This window comes from Pyricularia grisea (genome assembly GCF_004355905.1).
Source record: "Pyricularia grisea strain NI907 chromosome Unknown Pyricularia_grisea_NI907_Scaffold_7, whole genome shotgun sequence".
Lineage (NCBI taxonomy): Eukaryota > Fungi > Ascomycota > Sordariomycetes > Magnaporthales > Pyriculariaceae > Pyricularia > Pyricularia grisea.
In genome coordinates, this window is record NW_022156720.1 from 1,955,311 (window position 1) to 1,969,607 (window position 14,297).

A 14,297-nucleotide genomic window follows, 5' to 3' on the forward strand; every position below is an offset into this window, starting at 1 on the left:
TAATAAAAAGAGGGACGTAGGTACACGCTTCAGGCTGGACAAGAATTGAAATAAAATGTTCTTGATGATCCTAGCTTGTCAATCGAATTGAACAAGGAATCTGAGGGTATCCAAATAAAGAAAAGGAGACTGAGAGAGTGAGTGTTTATGGTCTACGTCATGACGCCATCTACTTGACTTCAATGGAGCTTAAAGTGTTACTTTGAAATTCACAAGGCTGACAGCTCAGTGAAAGCTTCCAAAATAAGTTGAATGAAAATGGGGCGATTGAGACGCGCCACCCCACAAATTCCATCATCGTAACAAATCGGAGCTTCTAAACAGAGCGAGATGTTCTAACTTTTGCATGGACCTTCAACCAACCCCACTTTTGGTAAACCAACAGGGTGCTCAGGTGCGTTTACAGCAGAGGTGAGGCTGCGATTTTCTTTTTCCGCGTTGCGCAAGGGCGAAACCACAGGACTGCCATTACGTTCGCTATTCTCCCACCATGGCACCACAGAACAACCTGGGCAAGCGCGTCAAGGGCACCTCGATACATCGGCCATTTATATACGGGACCACGGCGAAACCGTTCGACGATGAAAAGAACCCCAAGCCACCCGGCGTCCCCGACGACCACACACACTCGTGGCAGGTCTTTGTCAAGGGCGTCGAGGATACAGATGTGACCTACTGGCTTAAACGGGTGCAATTCAAGCTGCATGAGTCGATTCCCAACCACATACGAAGTGCGTCCTGTTTTTGTGCTGCTTTGTCCCATTGTGAACCGGCCGACGGGCGATAGCTTCCCGGTTGCTAACCCCCCAAACCTTAAAAAAAATTGTGTAGTGGTCGACAGCGAACCCGGAAAACCATTCGTGGTCAACGAGACGGGGTGGGGCGAGTTCGAGATCGCGATAAAGCTCTACTACGTGCCCGAGTCGGGCGAGAAGCCGCAGACGCTGTACCACCACCTGCGCCTGCACCCGTACGGGCGGACCGATGCCGAAAAGGACGCCATGCGCTCGTCGGGTGAGGTCACAGCCTGGACCTACGAGGAGCAGATCTTCAACGAGCCCTACGAGGTCTTTTACGACGTCCTGACGAGCGGAGCCCTGCCCACCACGGCCGCTAACCGCGGCAAGGGAAAGGGCTCCGCGCCGGCAGCCGGCGGGGTGCGGACCGAGGGCGGCGTGCTTGAGAGGAGCGCCATGATCCCACTGAGCAATAGGCCCGGGCAGCCCTTCAGCCGCGACACGGAGCAGCTTGAGGTCGAGAGGCTCAAGAAGGCTCAGGAGAAGGCACAGGCGCTGATGAGCACGCTGCAGACGCAGCTGAAGAACAAGGAGGCTGCCCTGCAGAAGTTACGGAAGCAGACCGCTTCTGCAAAGTGATGCTGCGTGGTAGTTGATAGGGGGTTGGATTGTCCAGATGGAGTTTATTTTTATTTGGCATTGTTTTGGGCGCATGGCGTTTCGGTGGCAATGGGGTAAAAGATACCAACCTTGATGATTAGGTAGGGATTTGTGTTTTTTTATTATTATTATGTTTCTTCGGTATGACAAGAATCTAGCACTCTCTAGTCTACAGAGCAGTTTTATCTTGTATTAACCATACTACGTACACCTGAACTGGTCCCATCACACGATGACAAGACGCAAAAGCAGTATCACTATGACAGTAAACAGTCTGTCTTCTGCTGCGGCTTTTCCTTGCCCAAATAGTAGCCCTGATCATGCAGCTCTAGCTCCATGTCCCTCCAGTAGTCAAGTTTGGTCGTCTGGTCCTTCAGGTCTAAATCCCCCAGTCGAGCCTCGACCTCATCAGTGCTACTACCCTGGCGAGAGAAGCGAACGTAGCAAGTACAATCGCGTAGCGTCATGGCGAGACCCAGCTTGAACTGGTCCTTGGGTTCCAAGACACCAGTGCTATCATTGGATACTTGGGCATCGTGGAGATGCGGGAGCAGAGTGTTTTCCCGAAGCCAATTTTCCAGCGTGATCGCCGCCGGTGAGCCTGATGGAATTTCCAGACCTTTGGTAATGAACTCCTTGACCCGTGCCATCGACCCTTCGCTGGCTCTGTCCATAAAGCGCAGAGGGCAGAGAATCGAGTCGCTGGTGCCCTTTTCGTTGTTCCTGAAGGCCTCTCGCGCGCAGTTGCGGCATCTGGCGGCATCCTTGGGCGCAGTGGGTGACTGCTCCAGCCACTTGGGCTTGAACTCTATGAGTATTTCATCGTGGTTCCCTGCGGTGCGGGTTGCATAAGCATTAATCTAATTTTTCAAGGGGTACCAGTGAGGAGAAAAAAAGAAAAGAAAAAAAGAAACGACCAGGGATGCATATGGGGAGCGCGAGTAAGACTAACTTGGGCGCATGTCATGTATCAGCATCGCAGTACGAAGGTCAATTTTAATCTTAGTCCCCTTCATCTTTGATTTGCGTTGTCCTTTGGTTTCGGCAGCCTCGAGTTCACTTCTCAGCCTGTCAAGTATGGCATCTTGTCCCTCAATCTTGACAAGATACTGAGGGACTAGATCCCTCGGCTCAAACAACGGATAAACGTTCTCACACCAGTGCTTGTGGATATCCTCATGATCTCCTGTCACGTCTTTGGGCACTCGAATGAGCAAGTCACGCATCGAGTCCTGAGCCTCTGGGAAGCTAAAGACTACATTTGCCATGCCCTCACCGACATATTTGACAGCATTTCCCAACCCTTTAGGGAAGGCTTGCACTTCGGGTGAGTAGTGAAGGGTGTGAATGTCTTGAGCCATGTTGAGTAACGGAGACTATTTGTAGATACCTTAGCTATGGTACTTCTTTCGGGGAGAGTTGTTTGTTTGTTTGTCTGTAGTTGAGACAACTGACGACCGTATTGATCTTGAAGTTGTCGGATGCGGTTGTTGATACGTGGTTGTTGTCTGACAAATGACTTTCAATGTCGCCGCTAAACAGCACGGGATGGAATTAAATATATCCTGAACATGTATGTATCATGAATAAATCGTGGCCCTAAGCGACTGTGGCTGCAGCGAGACAAGCAGGCTTCAAGGGCCAAGAGAAGGAGCACTCTGTAGTTGAGCAGGAATTGTGCAAATTGATCTGACAAGCGGCGAAGGGCAGGCGTTCAGCTGGGTGTCTGTCTGTCTGCCTTGCCTGCCTTTGACCCTTGGGTTCAATTGACATTTGATGACATGGATGTATTTGATTTCCCATCTCACCTTACCCTTGGTTATCGGATATGCGCGCCTTATGACTAGGTCTAGGTCCTCGTTGATTGCTTCGTGGCTTTAAGTAATTCAATAAGCTTCAAAGCCGTTTTTCCCCATGTGCCTTGTTTACATAGTATTTCATTCTCAATACATAATTACCTAATTATAGTATTAGTATTTTCAGAGAAGCGCACCTCAACGACGTCTATATTGCTGTTACACGTGCCTGGCTCAACCCTGGTATCTCATCACATCCCCTTTTCTCCCCAGAGGTTGTAACCGTGGTACGGTATTCACCCCTTTATTTGCCGGGCTGTGATTCCCCACTGTCAAAAGACAAGTCGCACCTAAGCCGGCAACTATCTATTAGTTCTAGGTCTACTGCTAGGCACCTAAGGTACCACCTGCACCTATCTGACCTATGGACGAGACATGATTGAAACCCTTGGATGAAGACGCTTTGAAATCTTTACATGACATGCCGTTGAAAGCCATTTTTTGCATGCATTAATTAAATACATTTTCCGGGGAAAGGATAATTAACTGACTAGACTTTTCACAATGCCAATCCAAAGCGTCCCACACGTCGATGTCATAGTGCATTGACCGAGGCGATGACGGGCAAATTACCACACGAGTAAGTCTTGCTTGCAGCTTGCTTGCGTTTGTGGACAACCCGAACTGACCCCGCTTCTGCGCCGTTGCATTTTTCCACATTTTTCGTCGACAGGGACCCTATGAGTTTCCGTGTCCCCGAGGCACGCGACAGAAAGTCACGAGCGAAAAGTATAGAAATTTTGGTTTGTTTTGGTCTATGCAAAGTCTTAGCAAGTACATGCACAGCCTAGGCTTGAACATTTCCTAGCTTTATCTTGTCCCTATCAGTCTTCTATAGTTAGTATTGACCAAAACCACTCGTTAAAAAGTCGCAACAGGTGATTCAACATGCAGTGGTGTGGCGATGGATGAGATGATGAGCGCTTTGTTTGCTAAAAGCCGGATCAGCTGTCAATCGCGACCTCCTATGACCTTATCAGATGTGATATTTGTTTTGCTTAGCACCTCGCACCAAAGGGATCCTACAACTTGGCAGCTGTGATTGGCTAAAGACGGGAGTATATGGCCCCACCCGTAGCTGGGGCTGCTCCAGGAGCTTCCATGCGCAATCTCCAAAAATTTTTGCAGCAGGAGCCCTCGGAATTCCCCCCAAAACAAATTCACTTCCGGCCGTGAACTCCCGCTTAGCGTCATCAAGTTCTTGTCTTGTTCACTACCAACCTTATTATAGATTCCGTCAAACCGGATCAACAACAAGCTTGCTAAACAGTCACTCCTTCCTAAATTCCGTGCTCCGACATCTTTTTGATTCCCTTTCAGTTTTGACCGACGATTTCATAGAGGAGCTCAGGAGCGACTTTCATCCAGCGAGAACTCGCCGAACAACATTTCCTCGCCGCGAAAAACATACCTAATTCTACAGCTCGCCCCCCGCCACGATAAGAACATTGGGCGTAAGCGCGCACACACGACACATTCATAGACTCTGACAGCATCAATAAAAACGCGAGAAACTTGCCGAAGGAGCTGCCTACGGCTCATCGATCCCGAAGCACGCGATGATTGTCTAAGAAACGCCATCCAAACATGGCATTCAACTTCAACTGGTCGCCGCTGACGGCCGACGCGAGCTTCTACAAGCGCGCGCGAGACCTGCTCACGACTGCTTTGAACAAATCCCCGAAACCTCCGATAATTGTCGATGACATCCTCGTTACCGAATTCAACCTGGGCTCCGTGCCTCCGGAGCTCGAGATCCTCGAGATTGGCGATCTGGCAGAGGATCGATTTAGGGGCATCTTTAAGATGACATATTCTGGAGATGCCTTTCTGACGCTGAAGACAAGAGTCCAAGTATGTGCCTGTTTTTTTCTGGTTGACGCTTATTTCTCTCTGAGTACTGCCAAGTCCTGTTACTCCCGCGCACATTCCCTCTGCGCACTCCATACACGCCATCTTCGAGAACCACACTGCAGCCAAATCTCATAACATCCAGCGCTGTAAACCTACTGCCCTCCCCTATGTTTCATCCCCACCGTATGCAAATTACACAGAACCTGGTTCTACCCCTGAGCGGGTAACACCTATCTGAAGCATGACTATGCACAAAGTAGTTATGACAACTTCAGGAGTGCGCTGGGCATACGGGAATACTGTTCACTTTGTGTCCATCAAGTTGCTGGCTACCAAGACTCAACGTTATCAAGGCGCATTTCTTCTCACCTATTTTTTTTTGTCGTGAATACGCGAACAACTGTGCAAAGCCTTTTGCTAACAAAGCAACCCACAGGCAAATCCCCTCAACACATATCTCTATTCAAAGCCAAGTTTCACATCACCAGAGCCGCTTGCAGCAGCTTCGGGCCTGACAATACCTCTGCAAATAACATTGTCAGAGATCAAGCTCTCAGCTTTCATCATCCTGGTGTTTTCAAAACAAAAGGGACTTACCCTGGTTTTCCGCAATGACCCTCTAGAGTCTCTCAAGGTCTCGTCGACGTTCGACTCGATTCAGTTCGTTCGAGATTATCTACAGAGGACTATTGAAGGGAAGCTTAGAAACTTGATGATGGACGAGCTACCAGCAATCATTCACAAGTTGTCACTGCAGCTTTGGTGCCCCGAACAAATGTCCAAAGAGGACCACGAAAAGACGAACGAATTGGATGAGCAAGCTGTTAACCCTTTCGCCAGCCCGCCACTCGATGCTGTGGATGCCCACGGAAATCTGTTGGATCCCATAGACATCTCGAGCATAGCTGTCAATGGTGGAGCTGAGTTGCAGTCTCTATTCTCCCAGAAGAACTTGTTTCGTCTTGGAAACCTGGTCAACACTCAGCTTACCTCATCACTCTTCACACCCTCGGTTCCTGAAGTCATCTTCAGGGCGAAAGCTGGCCCGGTTGACAAGGCCGAGGCAGGCAGCACTACGCCTTTGACTACGCCGAGCTTGGTCAAATCACACTCCTTCCATGGCACATCAACAGTCTACACATTCTCGGATACGAGTAGTCAAAACAATGGACAACTTCCGTCTCGACCGTCTCTTGTTAGCCTGGGATCTGCCACTACCGGTCTCGGCCTTGCCGCCAGCAGAAACGCAAAGCCTTATGCAAACAGGAAAAAGAAGACACGGGTCGTTAATCTTCGGCGCAAGACTGACACGGCTGCTAGTAGTGAGATGGGTGACACGATGTCTGATTCTGCCTCAGTACAGGCTTCCGAGTCGAATACCATGTCGGAATCCATCCCTGAGGACCCTGAAGAGCAGTCTGACCTGTCAATGTCTGGCTCGAGTCGGGTTCGGTTCGGCCTGGGCGGGGAGAGAACCACGCTACCGCAACGTCCGGCTTTGCGTCGTGACCTTTTCAACCCTGATGAGGCGACGGCACCTTCCGAGACTGCGCAGCCTCAAGTTACACGATCAACGCCAGAAAAGGAGACGACGGCACCTGCGCGGTCATCAGAAAATGATAAACGCGGTGACTCAAAACGTCGAGGGCCGCGCTCCGAAACCCCTTCAGTTATTTTAGAACAAGCCTGGATCATGAAGATGGCTGGTGAGATTGCCAAGCGAGTCTACGACGAGAAGCAGCGTAACCCCAGCTTCTGGGACGAGAGGGAAGATTCCCCTCCACCTGCGTACGAGGCGCAGCCCACAACGGCAGCCTCATAAACTGTGCTGATCCGGCACACAAACAACACAATTTGCACAACATTGTCCATACACGGGGCATCTCCTATGTACTTTTTTCTATGTCTTTGTTTTTTCAACCCTAATGGCAAAAGGAAACGGATGGATGGCGTCTTGAATTTTCAGCTGAGAGCATGGCGGGACCATATGATGATACCCACCATATGAGATCCAGATCGTGCTCCCAACATTACTCGTAATCCAGTAATGTTTTGTTTTTACTAAGGGATTTTTGCGGCGTTTTCTTATACAAGGGCCATACAAGGGTATTAAAGGGGTTCGGTTGGCTTATCTAAAAGAAATGGGCGATCTGTTGAGCGATTTTGTCATTTTTTGGGGGTCTTGCATTGGGCGCGCGGATGAAAACCGGAATCTTGTTAACTGACGCCCGCCGTCCAGAGTCTGGACACCAGAGTATATACTACTCGCTCACACGCTCGTTTGCACAAACACACACAAAAACACACACACACTCTCTCTTTTTCTCTCTCACTCTCACATTATCAGTCTCTGTCTCATGTATATCTACAGAAATTTCCTTTGTTTTAAAACCCTCGAGGGGTGATCCTGAGGGGATGAGTGTACACTAGACCTGTACTTCATCTTGGCTCGGCGGAAGGTCAAGTCGAGGTCGCGTGGCCGGCGAGAACGTCCAGCACGCTCGGTTGGAAGCTTGAAAGAAGAGAATAAACTCCTATCCATTTTGGAAAAGACTTGAAAGTATCCACTTGCCATGTGTGAATTTTTATACTGAACGTTTCTATTTACTTTATTTTTTTCTTTTAATTTATATTCTGAACTTTCGATACCTCATGGTGCTAATCGGAATCTATCGAACGGAGGAATTGCCGCCCCTACATGGATGCCCTTGGCTTAAATACATTGTCCAAGAAGCTCAAAATGATGGAATTGACCTCGCTGGCGGCCTCGACGAGGGCCCAGTGCGAAGCATCGACATGTCCACGGGTCAGGCTCTCAAAGCTCTTGTCCATGTTTGCCGACATGGCAGGGGGCAGGGCAACGTCCCTCGACGCCGAGATGAAGAGCGAGGGGGTCTTGATCTTGGGCTCATCGCCCGTCTCCTCGGCCTGCTTCTTCCTCCGCTCCAGCAGGACCTGCTCGTCCTCAAAGTTGACCTTTCTGACCCTGTACCAGTTCGTGGGACCACGCATGCCGTTGCGAGCGTAGCGGTCCGCGTAGTAGTCTAGCTCCTCGACGCTCATCAGCTGGGCCTGCGGCAGGTCCTTGATGATGGAGAAGTTGACGCCCTCGGCGGCGGTGAAGCCCCTGGGCGCGTCGGCGGCCTGCACGGTGCCGGCACCTCCCCACAGCGCGTTGAGGAAGGCCTTGATGACGGCGCGGTCCGGCTTCCCGTCGGGGCCCGTGGTGCGCTCCACGACCTCCTCGGACGCGAACTGCAGCTGGTACTTGAAGCTCGGTATGATCTGCGTCAGGGTGGGGAGGTCGACGTAGGACGGCATGGGCGGGAAGTAGGGCGTGCAGACGCTAAAGGTGGCGGCGACGCGGTCCGGGTGCCACTCGGTGAAGCGCCAGACGATCTGGCCGCCCCAGTCGTGGCCGCCCAGCACGACACGGCGCTCCCTGGTCGGGCCGAGGGGGACGATGAGGTCTTGGGAGTCGAGCACGGCCAGCAGGTCGTCGACGACGGACTTGTGGCGGTACGACTCGACGTCCTGCGGGGCATCGCTCCCGCCGTACCCGAGCACGTCCGGCACCACGACCTGGAACCCTTGCGCGGCCAGCACGGGGACCTGGTTGCGCCACCCGAGCCCGAGATCCGGGAAGCCGTGAACCAGGAGGATGGTGGCCTTGGGCTCCGCGCCGGCTGGGGGACGGGCCAGCATGTAGTGGTAGGTCCGGCCGTTGACCTGCACGTCCTTGTGCTCGACCCGCGGGTCGTTGGGCGCCAGCTTGGCGACTTTGGCTGAGGCCATGGTTGGGTTGGTTTGTTGGTGGTGGTTTTGGAACTTGTTTGTGTTTATAGTATGGGAGGTCTTGGTGATGTCACGTGTAGTTTCTAAAAGAGACGATAGTGAGGAGGTGGCGAGGGGTTTGTTGAGAAGGTTAATTATTATATACCCCTTGGCTCTAGTTGACTAGGTATGATAGTTAACCAGCTTAGTGGCAGTCTATTCCCAGTTGTGAACTAAGAATTGATTCTTTAATTTGGGAATTAACAGATGAATGAAGAGAGGAAGGAAAGGAAAACAGAATGATCTACTATATATTAGAAATAGTAGGATTTATGTAACAGACTGAAGAACGACATTCGGTACCCGCGGGCTGGGACCCGGTAGATTAAAAGGGATTGTGTGACGAGATCAACAACATGGTGGGTAAAGGGAAACCTAAGATACCTCGGTCTGTCGGAATAGATGGGTCAGGTATCCAGCAGCTAGTTAGTTCACTCTGAAGTTTGAAAAGCCCTGAAAAAAAAAAGGAGAATTTACGGAAGTGCTCCCCATTTTTTTTATTCTTCGCTTGTAACCCTTCAGCTCATGAGATCATGCAATCCGGGTTATTCTTCCTCTGTAGGTATTTTTTTGAATTTTTTTATTTTGCCTTCTGTAAATTCTTCTGGGCGTGAACAGCCGGGTTTGGTCAAAGCAGCAAGCAAATAGCACTAAAAGGAATGCGAATGCGACCCCACTTCGGACCCAATTCCTAAAGCAGCTGAAGCGTCCAAGCAGAAAATACTTGGCAAGAACTACTTGTTGTCGCGGCCCCTATAATCGGCGGAGTCATCTTGTAATGGAGATACTTTACTATAGATATGCAACAAGACACCCATATGCCAACTTCCCTATACAGGTATACAAATATTTAGTAGGTACATATATGCGTATAGTATACACATATATTTTCGATGTGTTTAATTGCAGCAAATCAATGTACGCACGTATTGGATACGAACCTGGATACTACGGTACTTGCATCATAGGCAATTCCGTCTCGAATATATCCAGACAGATATTTCGCGTTCGTACAAACAACCAAGCTATTATTCTGTAACGAGACTTACAGCAGAATTCCATGTCACTTGCCGTTATATCACGGCCCAAAACGGGTTGATAACCAACATGCATTGCTGGTACATGGGGCTGAAGGGAAACAAAACAATTCACGCATTGATGGCTCCCTGTGCGCAATGCCTCGGCTGTAACAGCCCGCGGAATCCGGTGAAATCGCTTCAAAGAGTCCACACGATACCGCTTTTACTAATACATCACCAAAAAAAAGGTTAAAGAGGAATTAGTCAACGTCGTCTATCATGTCCGCGGTATCATTCCTGTGCCATAATCTATGTCCCAAGTCTGCTAGCTCTATGCAGCCGAGAAAGAGAAGAAGCTGCGTGAGCCATGAATCCAAGCACAGAGTCCCTTTTCAACAACGAAATCGTCGCATGTACCATATGCAAAAATCACGCGTAGAAGTTGACAGTCTAGAGGGAGATAAGTTAGCAAGTTTCCAAGAAATAAAGTATGAAGAGGACTATAAAAAGGGTGATATTCAAAAAAAACCAGGGTACGAAAAGCCCGACAAAGGAACGTATCCATGTCTTTACTTACATCCTTCTTCTTGGCCTGCACCTCGGCGATGGCGTCCACATAATGCTCGTGCCCAATCTTGTTCTTGCCCATACGAAGTGCAATCATGCCGGCCTCGACGCAAACAGCCTTCAGCATGGCACCACCAAACTCGTCGGTACTCCGTGCCAGCTCGCCCCAGTTGACTGCTGGGTCGAAACGCATCTTTCGGCTGTGAATCTTGAGAATTTGCGCCCGCGCTTCTTCATTGGGGAGCGGGAATTCAATCTTGCGGTCAAGACGTCCGGAACGCAGCAGGGCAGGGTCCAGGACATCGACACGGTTGGTCGCCGCCAGCACCTTGATGCGGTCGTCGGATGCGAAACCGTCCAACTGGTTGAGCAGCTCCAACATGGTCCTCTGCACCTCACGGTCACCTGACTTCTCGCTGTCGAAACGCTTCGTTCCTACGGCATCCAGCTCGTCTATGAAGATGATGGACGGTGCCTTCTCCTTGGCGAGGGCAAAGCAGTCACGCACCAGCTTGGCGCCATCTCCTATGAACATCTGTACCAGCTGGGGACCGGCGAGCTTGAGGAAGGTTGCGTCCGTCTGGGCCGCGCACGCACGAGCCAGGAGCGTCTTTCCGGTTCCAGGAGGGCCGTACATCAGTGCACCTATGATTGTTCAAAGTTAGCAGGCTGAACATCCCAGTGGAGTTAAGCTGAAGCGCCAGGAGCGAATCGCGCATTACCTTTGGGTGCCTTGATGCCAATCTTCTTGAAGCGCTCTGCCTCCTTCATGGGCCAGACAATAGCCTCCACCAACTCCTCAATCTGCTTGTCAAGACCACCGACGTCACTGTACTTTTCAGTGGGCTTCTCGTCTACCTCCATGGCCTTGACTCTGCTGTCATACTCTGCGGGCAGTGTGTCGAGGATGAGGTACGAGTCCTTGTTCACACCGATCAGATCAGCCGGCTTGAGGGTTGCTGGGTCGACCAAGCCAATCAGAGGTAGGAATATCGTCTGTCTTGTGGACGTCTTGATGACTGCTGACTTGCCGACCCGCGTGGCGTCCAGGTCAATGTTGGCGCCCTCCTCCGACGACTCGGCTGTTGGATCAAGATCTAAAAGCTCGACAACGTTTCCGACCAGGTAAGGAAGTTGACTTTGAGTAGAAAATCACATGTCAGCTTAAGATCGTGACATGAAAACACCGGCCCCCAAGAGCCCATCTGGCCCGTGGACCCCGCAGGACATGAAATCAACTCACCGGTTGTTTGCGATCTTTTCCAGGTTGTCCTTGATCTTTTCTTGCATCGTCTGCCTCTCGTGAGAGAGCCGCTGGTATTCGCTCCTCATGATCCTCGAGTCGTTTTCCAGCAGCCGCCTCCGGGTCAGGATGTCCTGTGTGCTGAGGCTCAAAATCTCCTCGTCGAGGACGTCATCCTCCTCGGGCTCCGCATCCTTCATCTCATCGTCGCCATCGCCAGACTTGTTCTTGTCGTCTTTGCCGCCGTCCTTCTTGCCATCCTTCTTATCCTTGTCCTCGCGCTCCTGACGGTCGAGGTCGTCGAGCTCTTCGAGGGTCGACATGTTTGGGGGTGTTCAAGGATGGGGTTTAGGGTTTGGTAGAATGATTCTGGACCAACTGGGTCCTTGCTGCAGTGCAAAACAAGCTCTCCCGGTGTGGTGCAATGAAGATTGTGGTATCAAGTTATCAGTTGGGATATGCGGACCCTCAATCGATGGGTAAGAATTTGATAATTCTAGAGGAAATGTTGATTTGTTGGAGTTCCGATGGTCGATGGTTTGGTTGACTGCTAGGCGAGTTTGCCTCTGCTATTCATGAGACCGGACGCTAGTAACAGCTCGCAAGGCAGTCGAGGCGCGTAATCAGCTCTAGCTGTGGCTAAAGTGGAGATCCGTTCAATGTGGGGCGGTGGGATGAGCTACCTGCACATTACTATGCGGGCAAGCTACCCTGCACCCCAAGTCACTGCTCAGCAAACATCAATATGCTTGTCATATGGTATTGAAAAGATGATCGAGACAAAGATCCGGCTTTCTCGAGTAGAGATTGAGTGCATCAATATAATACAGCCGCCACTTAGTGCTACAGTATTCAAGAAGAAAAACACAGACGCTCACAGCACTTACAATATCACTTTTAGAGGCATGAATTACAGTCTTTTGTTTTCTTGTAACCTTCATCATTATCAACACATTGGGTACACAAATATAATGTAAGAGTCAGAGCAGATAGCCCTAACCGAAGTAAGACTGTCCATGTTAATAGATTACCGTGTCCTCCTCTGTTTCGACGACTTCGTCATGGTCTCTTTCAACCGGTTTGGGGTGGGAACGATTAGTAGCATCTGATGATCTGGTTGAGTTAGGTACTTCAGTGTCAAGAGGCTCACCGACCGTTGAGGCTCTTCTGTCGTCTTCGCCACTTGTGGGCTTCTTTGAAGGCTGCACTCCCAGCTGCTCAAGTCTCTGCTGTTTGGTGCGCTCAAACTCTTTGAGTTCTCGTTCTATGTCTTCTTTTGCGTCGCGGACCTGTTCGTCGATTATTTCCTCTTCTTCACTGGTAAAATCCCATGGACGATAGTACTGTGGTAGTGACGAATGTAAGTATAATGTTTTCAGTTCGCCTTCGCGTATCAACCAGTCAGGCCTGACATTTCCGCTCTACTTACCAATGGTGGTCGAGTGTTAGTCCGCAAGCTATGCGCTTTTGCCAGCATGTCATCGTGGCGGGCACGCATCTATCGTACCCTTCAGTCAGCCATTTGCCTACAAGAACTCTTGGGGGTCTTGGCACACAGCCCACCGAAACTCACAATCTGTTCGTCAAGCTTGATTTGTTGTATCTTCCGTCTCCGGTTGAGTTTCGCTAGCTTCTCCTGGATCTCGGCCTTTCGTCTGTTATCTTCTTCCTTGCGCTGTTGCGTCTTCTCGTGCTGTTTCCGGTCGACGGGCTGCCGTCGCCCGGGAGGTTTCTGGCTCAAGGTACTTAGCAGCCCTCCAAACAGGCGTTGCCCGCGCTTCTTCTCCTCCTGTGAAAAGTCCCGTCGCCGCTGCTTGGGTCTGTCGGGTTCCTGCTCCAGACTTGCTTCTGACGCACCACGCTTTCTTGACGAGGGAGGCGACATCGCCCTATCCGCGTCAAGCTTTGGTGGCGTAGCTTCTTGGTCTTTTTGAGAGGTGTGACTGGTCTCCCCGGCAGCCTTGGGCGATGCCACAGCCTCGGCGGGCACTCCTCCTGAGCCAGCATCTTCATGAAGAGGCTGCATTTCTGTGTTTTCTGGCTCCGTCGTCATCGTATCGGGCTTCGCGCTGGGATGGATGCTCGTCTCAAAGGCTACTCCACCAGCGGCTTCGTCAATATTGCTCGTGTGATCGGGTCTCTCTGGGCTACCAGTTATGTCTTGTTGGGAAGTCACGACAAAATCGTGTGCGACAGGCTCCTTGTGTATAAGAGGGGTCTCGGCCGTAGCCATGGTGTCGCAACCAGGGCCCCTTCCTACCTAGTCCAAGTTTGAGATGAGCCTGATGGGACAGATGGAACGCTTTATAAGTCTGAGAGATTGTAGCAGCTTGAGTACTATTTTGAGTACCGCAGTCTTAATTAAAAGACTTGGATCTGTTGTTGGCTAAGGTTGTAAATAGGTTGTTTCAAGTACAAGGAAGCTAGGAAGTCAGGGTAGCTGTCGATGATTCGTCGCTATAGCTTAGACCCTGGTGCCCAAAACCCGCTACCTTTTTCGATCTCGCATGGGTGGGGCCTTGACGCA

The 14,297-nt window shown here is 50.6% G+C and overlaps 6 protein-coding genes across 6 annotated transcripts; 2 read left to right on the plus strand and 4 right to left on the minus strand.

Moving 5' to 3' along the window:
• The first annotated feature begins 394 nt into the window (after positions 1 to 394).
• On the plus strand, positions 395 to 3,147 carry PgNI_09576 (uncharacterized protein). Its single transcript, XM_031129558.1, has 2 exons — positions 395 to 731; positions 832 to 3,147. The coding sequence occupies exons 1-2, from the start codon at positions 491 to 493 to the stop codon at positions 1,374 to 1,376; spliced, it is 786 nt and encodes a 261-aa protein (XP_030977546.1). The 5' UTR covers positions 395 to 490; the 3' UTR covers positions 1,377 to 3,147.
• PgNI_09577 (uncharacterized protein) lies at positions 1,655 to 2,758 on the minus strand (the record flags this gene model as incomplete). The annotated part of the gene is made up of 2 exons (XM_031129559.1): positions 1,655 to 2,229; positions 2,350 to 2,758. The coding sequence occupies 2 exons, from the start codon at positions 2,756 to 2,758 to the stop codon at positions 1,655 to 1,657; spliced, it is 984 nt and encodes a 327-aa protein (XP_030977547.1).
• Positions 3,148 to 4,306: 1,159 nt separating the features above from the next.
• Positions 4,307 to 7,646, plus strand: PgNI_09578 (uncharacterized protein). Its single transcript, XM_031129560.1, has 2 exons — positions 4,307 to 5,107; positions 5,544 to 7,646. Exons 1-2 carry the CDS (start codon positions 4,841 to 4,843, stop codon positions 6,927 to 6,929), a joined length of 1,653 nt encoding a protein of 550 aa, XP_030977537.1. The 5' UTR covers positions 4,307 to 4,840; the 3' UTR covers positions 6,930 to 7,646.
• Positions 7,647 to 7,801: 155 nt separating this feature from the next.
• Positions 7,802 to 8,902, minus strand: PgNI_09579 (uncharacterized protein; the record flags this gene model as incomplete). Its single annotated transcript, XM_031129561.1, has 1 exon — positions 7,802 to 8,902. One exon carries the CDS (start codon positions 8,900 to 8,902, stop codon positions 7,802 to 7,804), a length of 1,101 nt encoding a protein of 366 aa, XP_030977543.1.
• Positions 8,903 to 10,069: 1,167 nt separating this feature from the next.
• On the minus strand, positions 10,070 to 12,335 carry PgNI_09580 (uncharacterized protein). Its single transcript, XM_031129562.1, has 4 exons — positions 11,771 to 12,335; positions 11,250 to 11,665; positions 10,538 to 11,172; positions 10,070 to 10,410 (listed from the first exon to the last, which is right to left on the minus strand). The coding sequence occupies exons 1-4, from the start codon at positions 12,091 to 12,093 to the stop codon at positions 10,390 to 10,392; spliced, it is 1,395 nt and encodes a 464-aa protein (XP_030977703.1). The 5' UTR covers positions 12,094 to 12,335; the 3' UTR covers positions 10,070 to 10,389.
• Positions 12,336 to 12,669: 334 nt separating this feature from the next.
• Positions 12,670 to 14,197, minus strand: PgNI_09581 (uncharacterized protein). Its single transcript, XM_031129563.1, has 3 exons — positions 13,344 to 14,197; positions 13,200 to 13,268; positions 12,670 to 13,113 (listed from the first exon to the last, which is right to left on the minus strand). The coding sequence occupies exons 1-3, from the start codon at positions 14,001 to 14,003 to the stop codon at positions 12,790 to 12,792; spliced, it is 1,053 nt and encodes a 350-aa protein (XP_030977702.1). The 5' UTR covers positions 14,004 to 14,197; the 3' UTR covers positions 12,670 to 12,789.
• Positions 14,198 to 14,297: the final 100 nt, after the last annotated feature.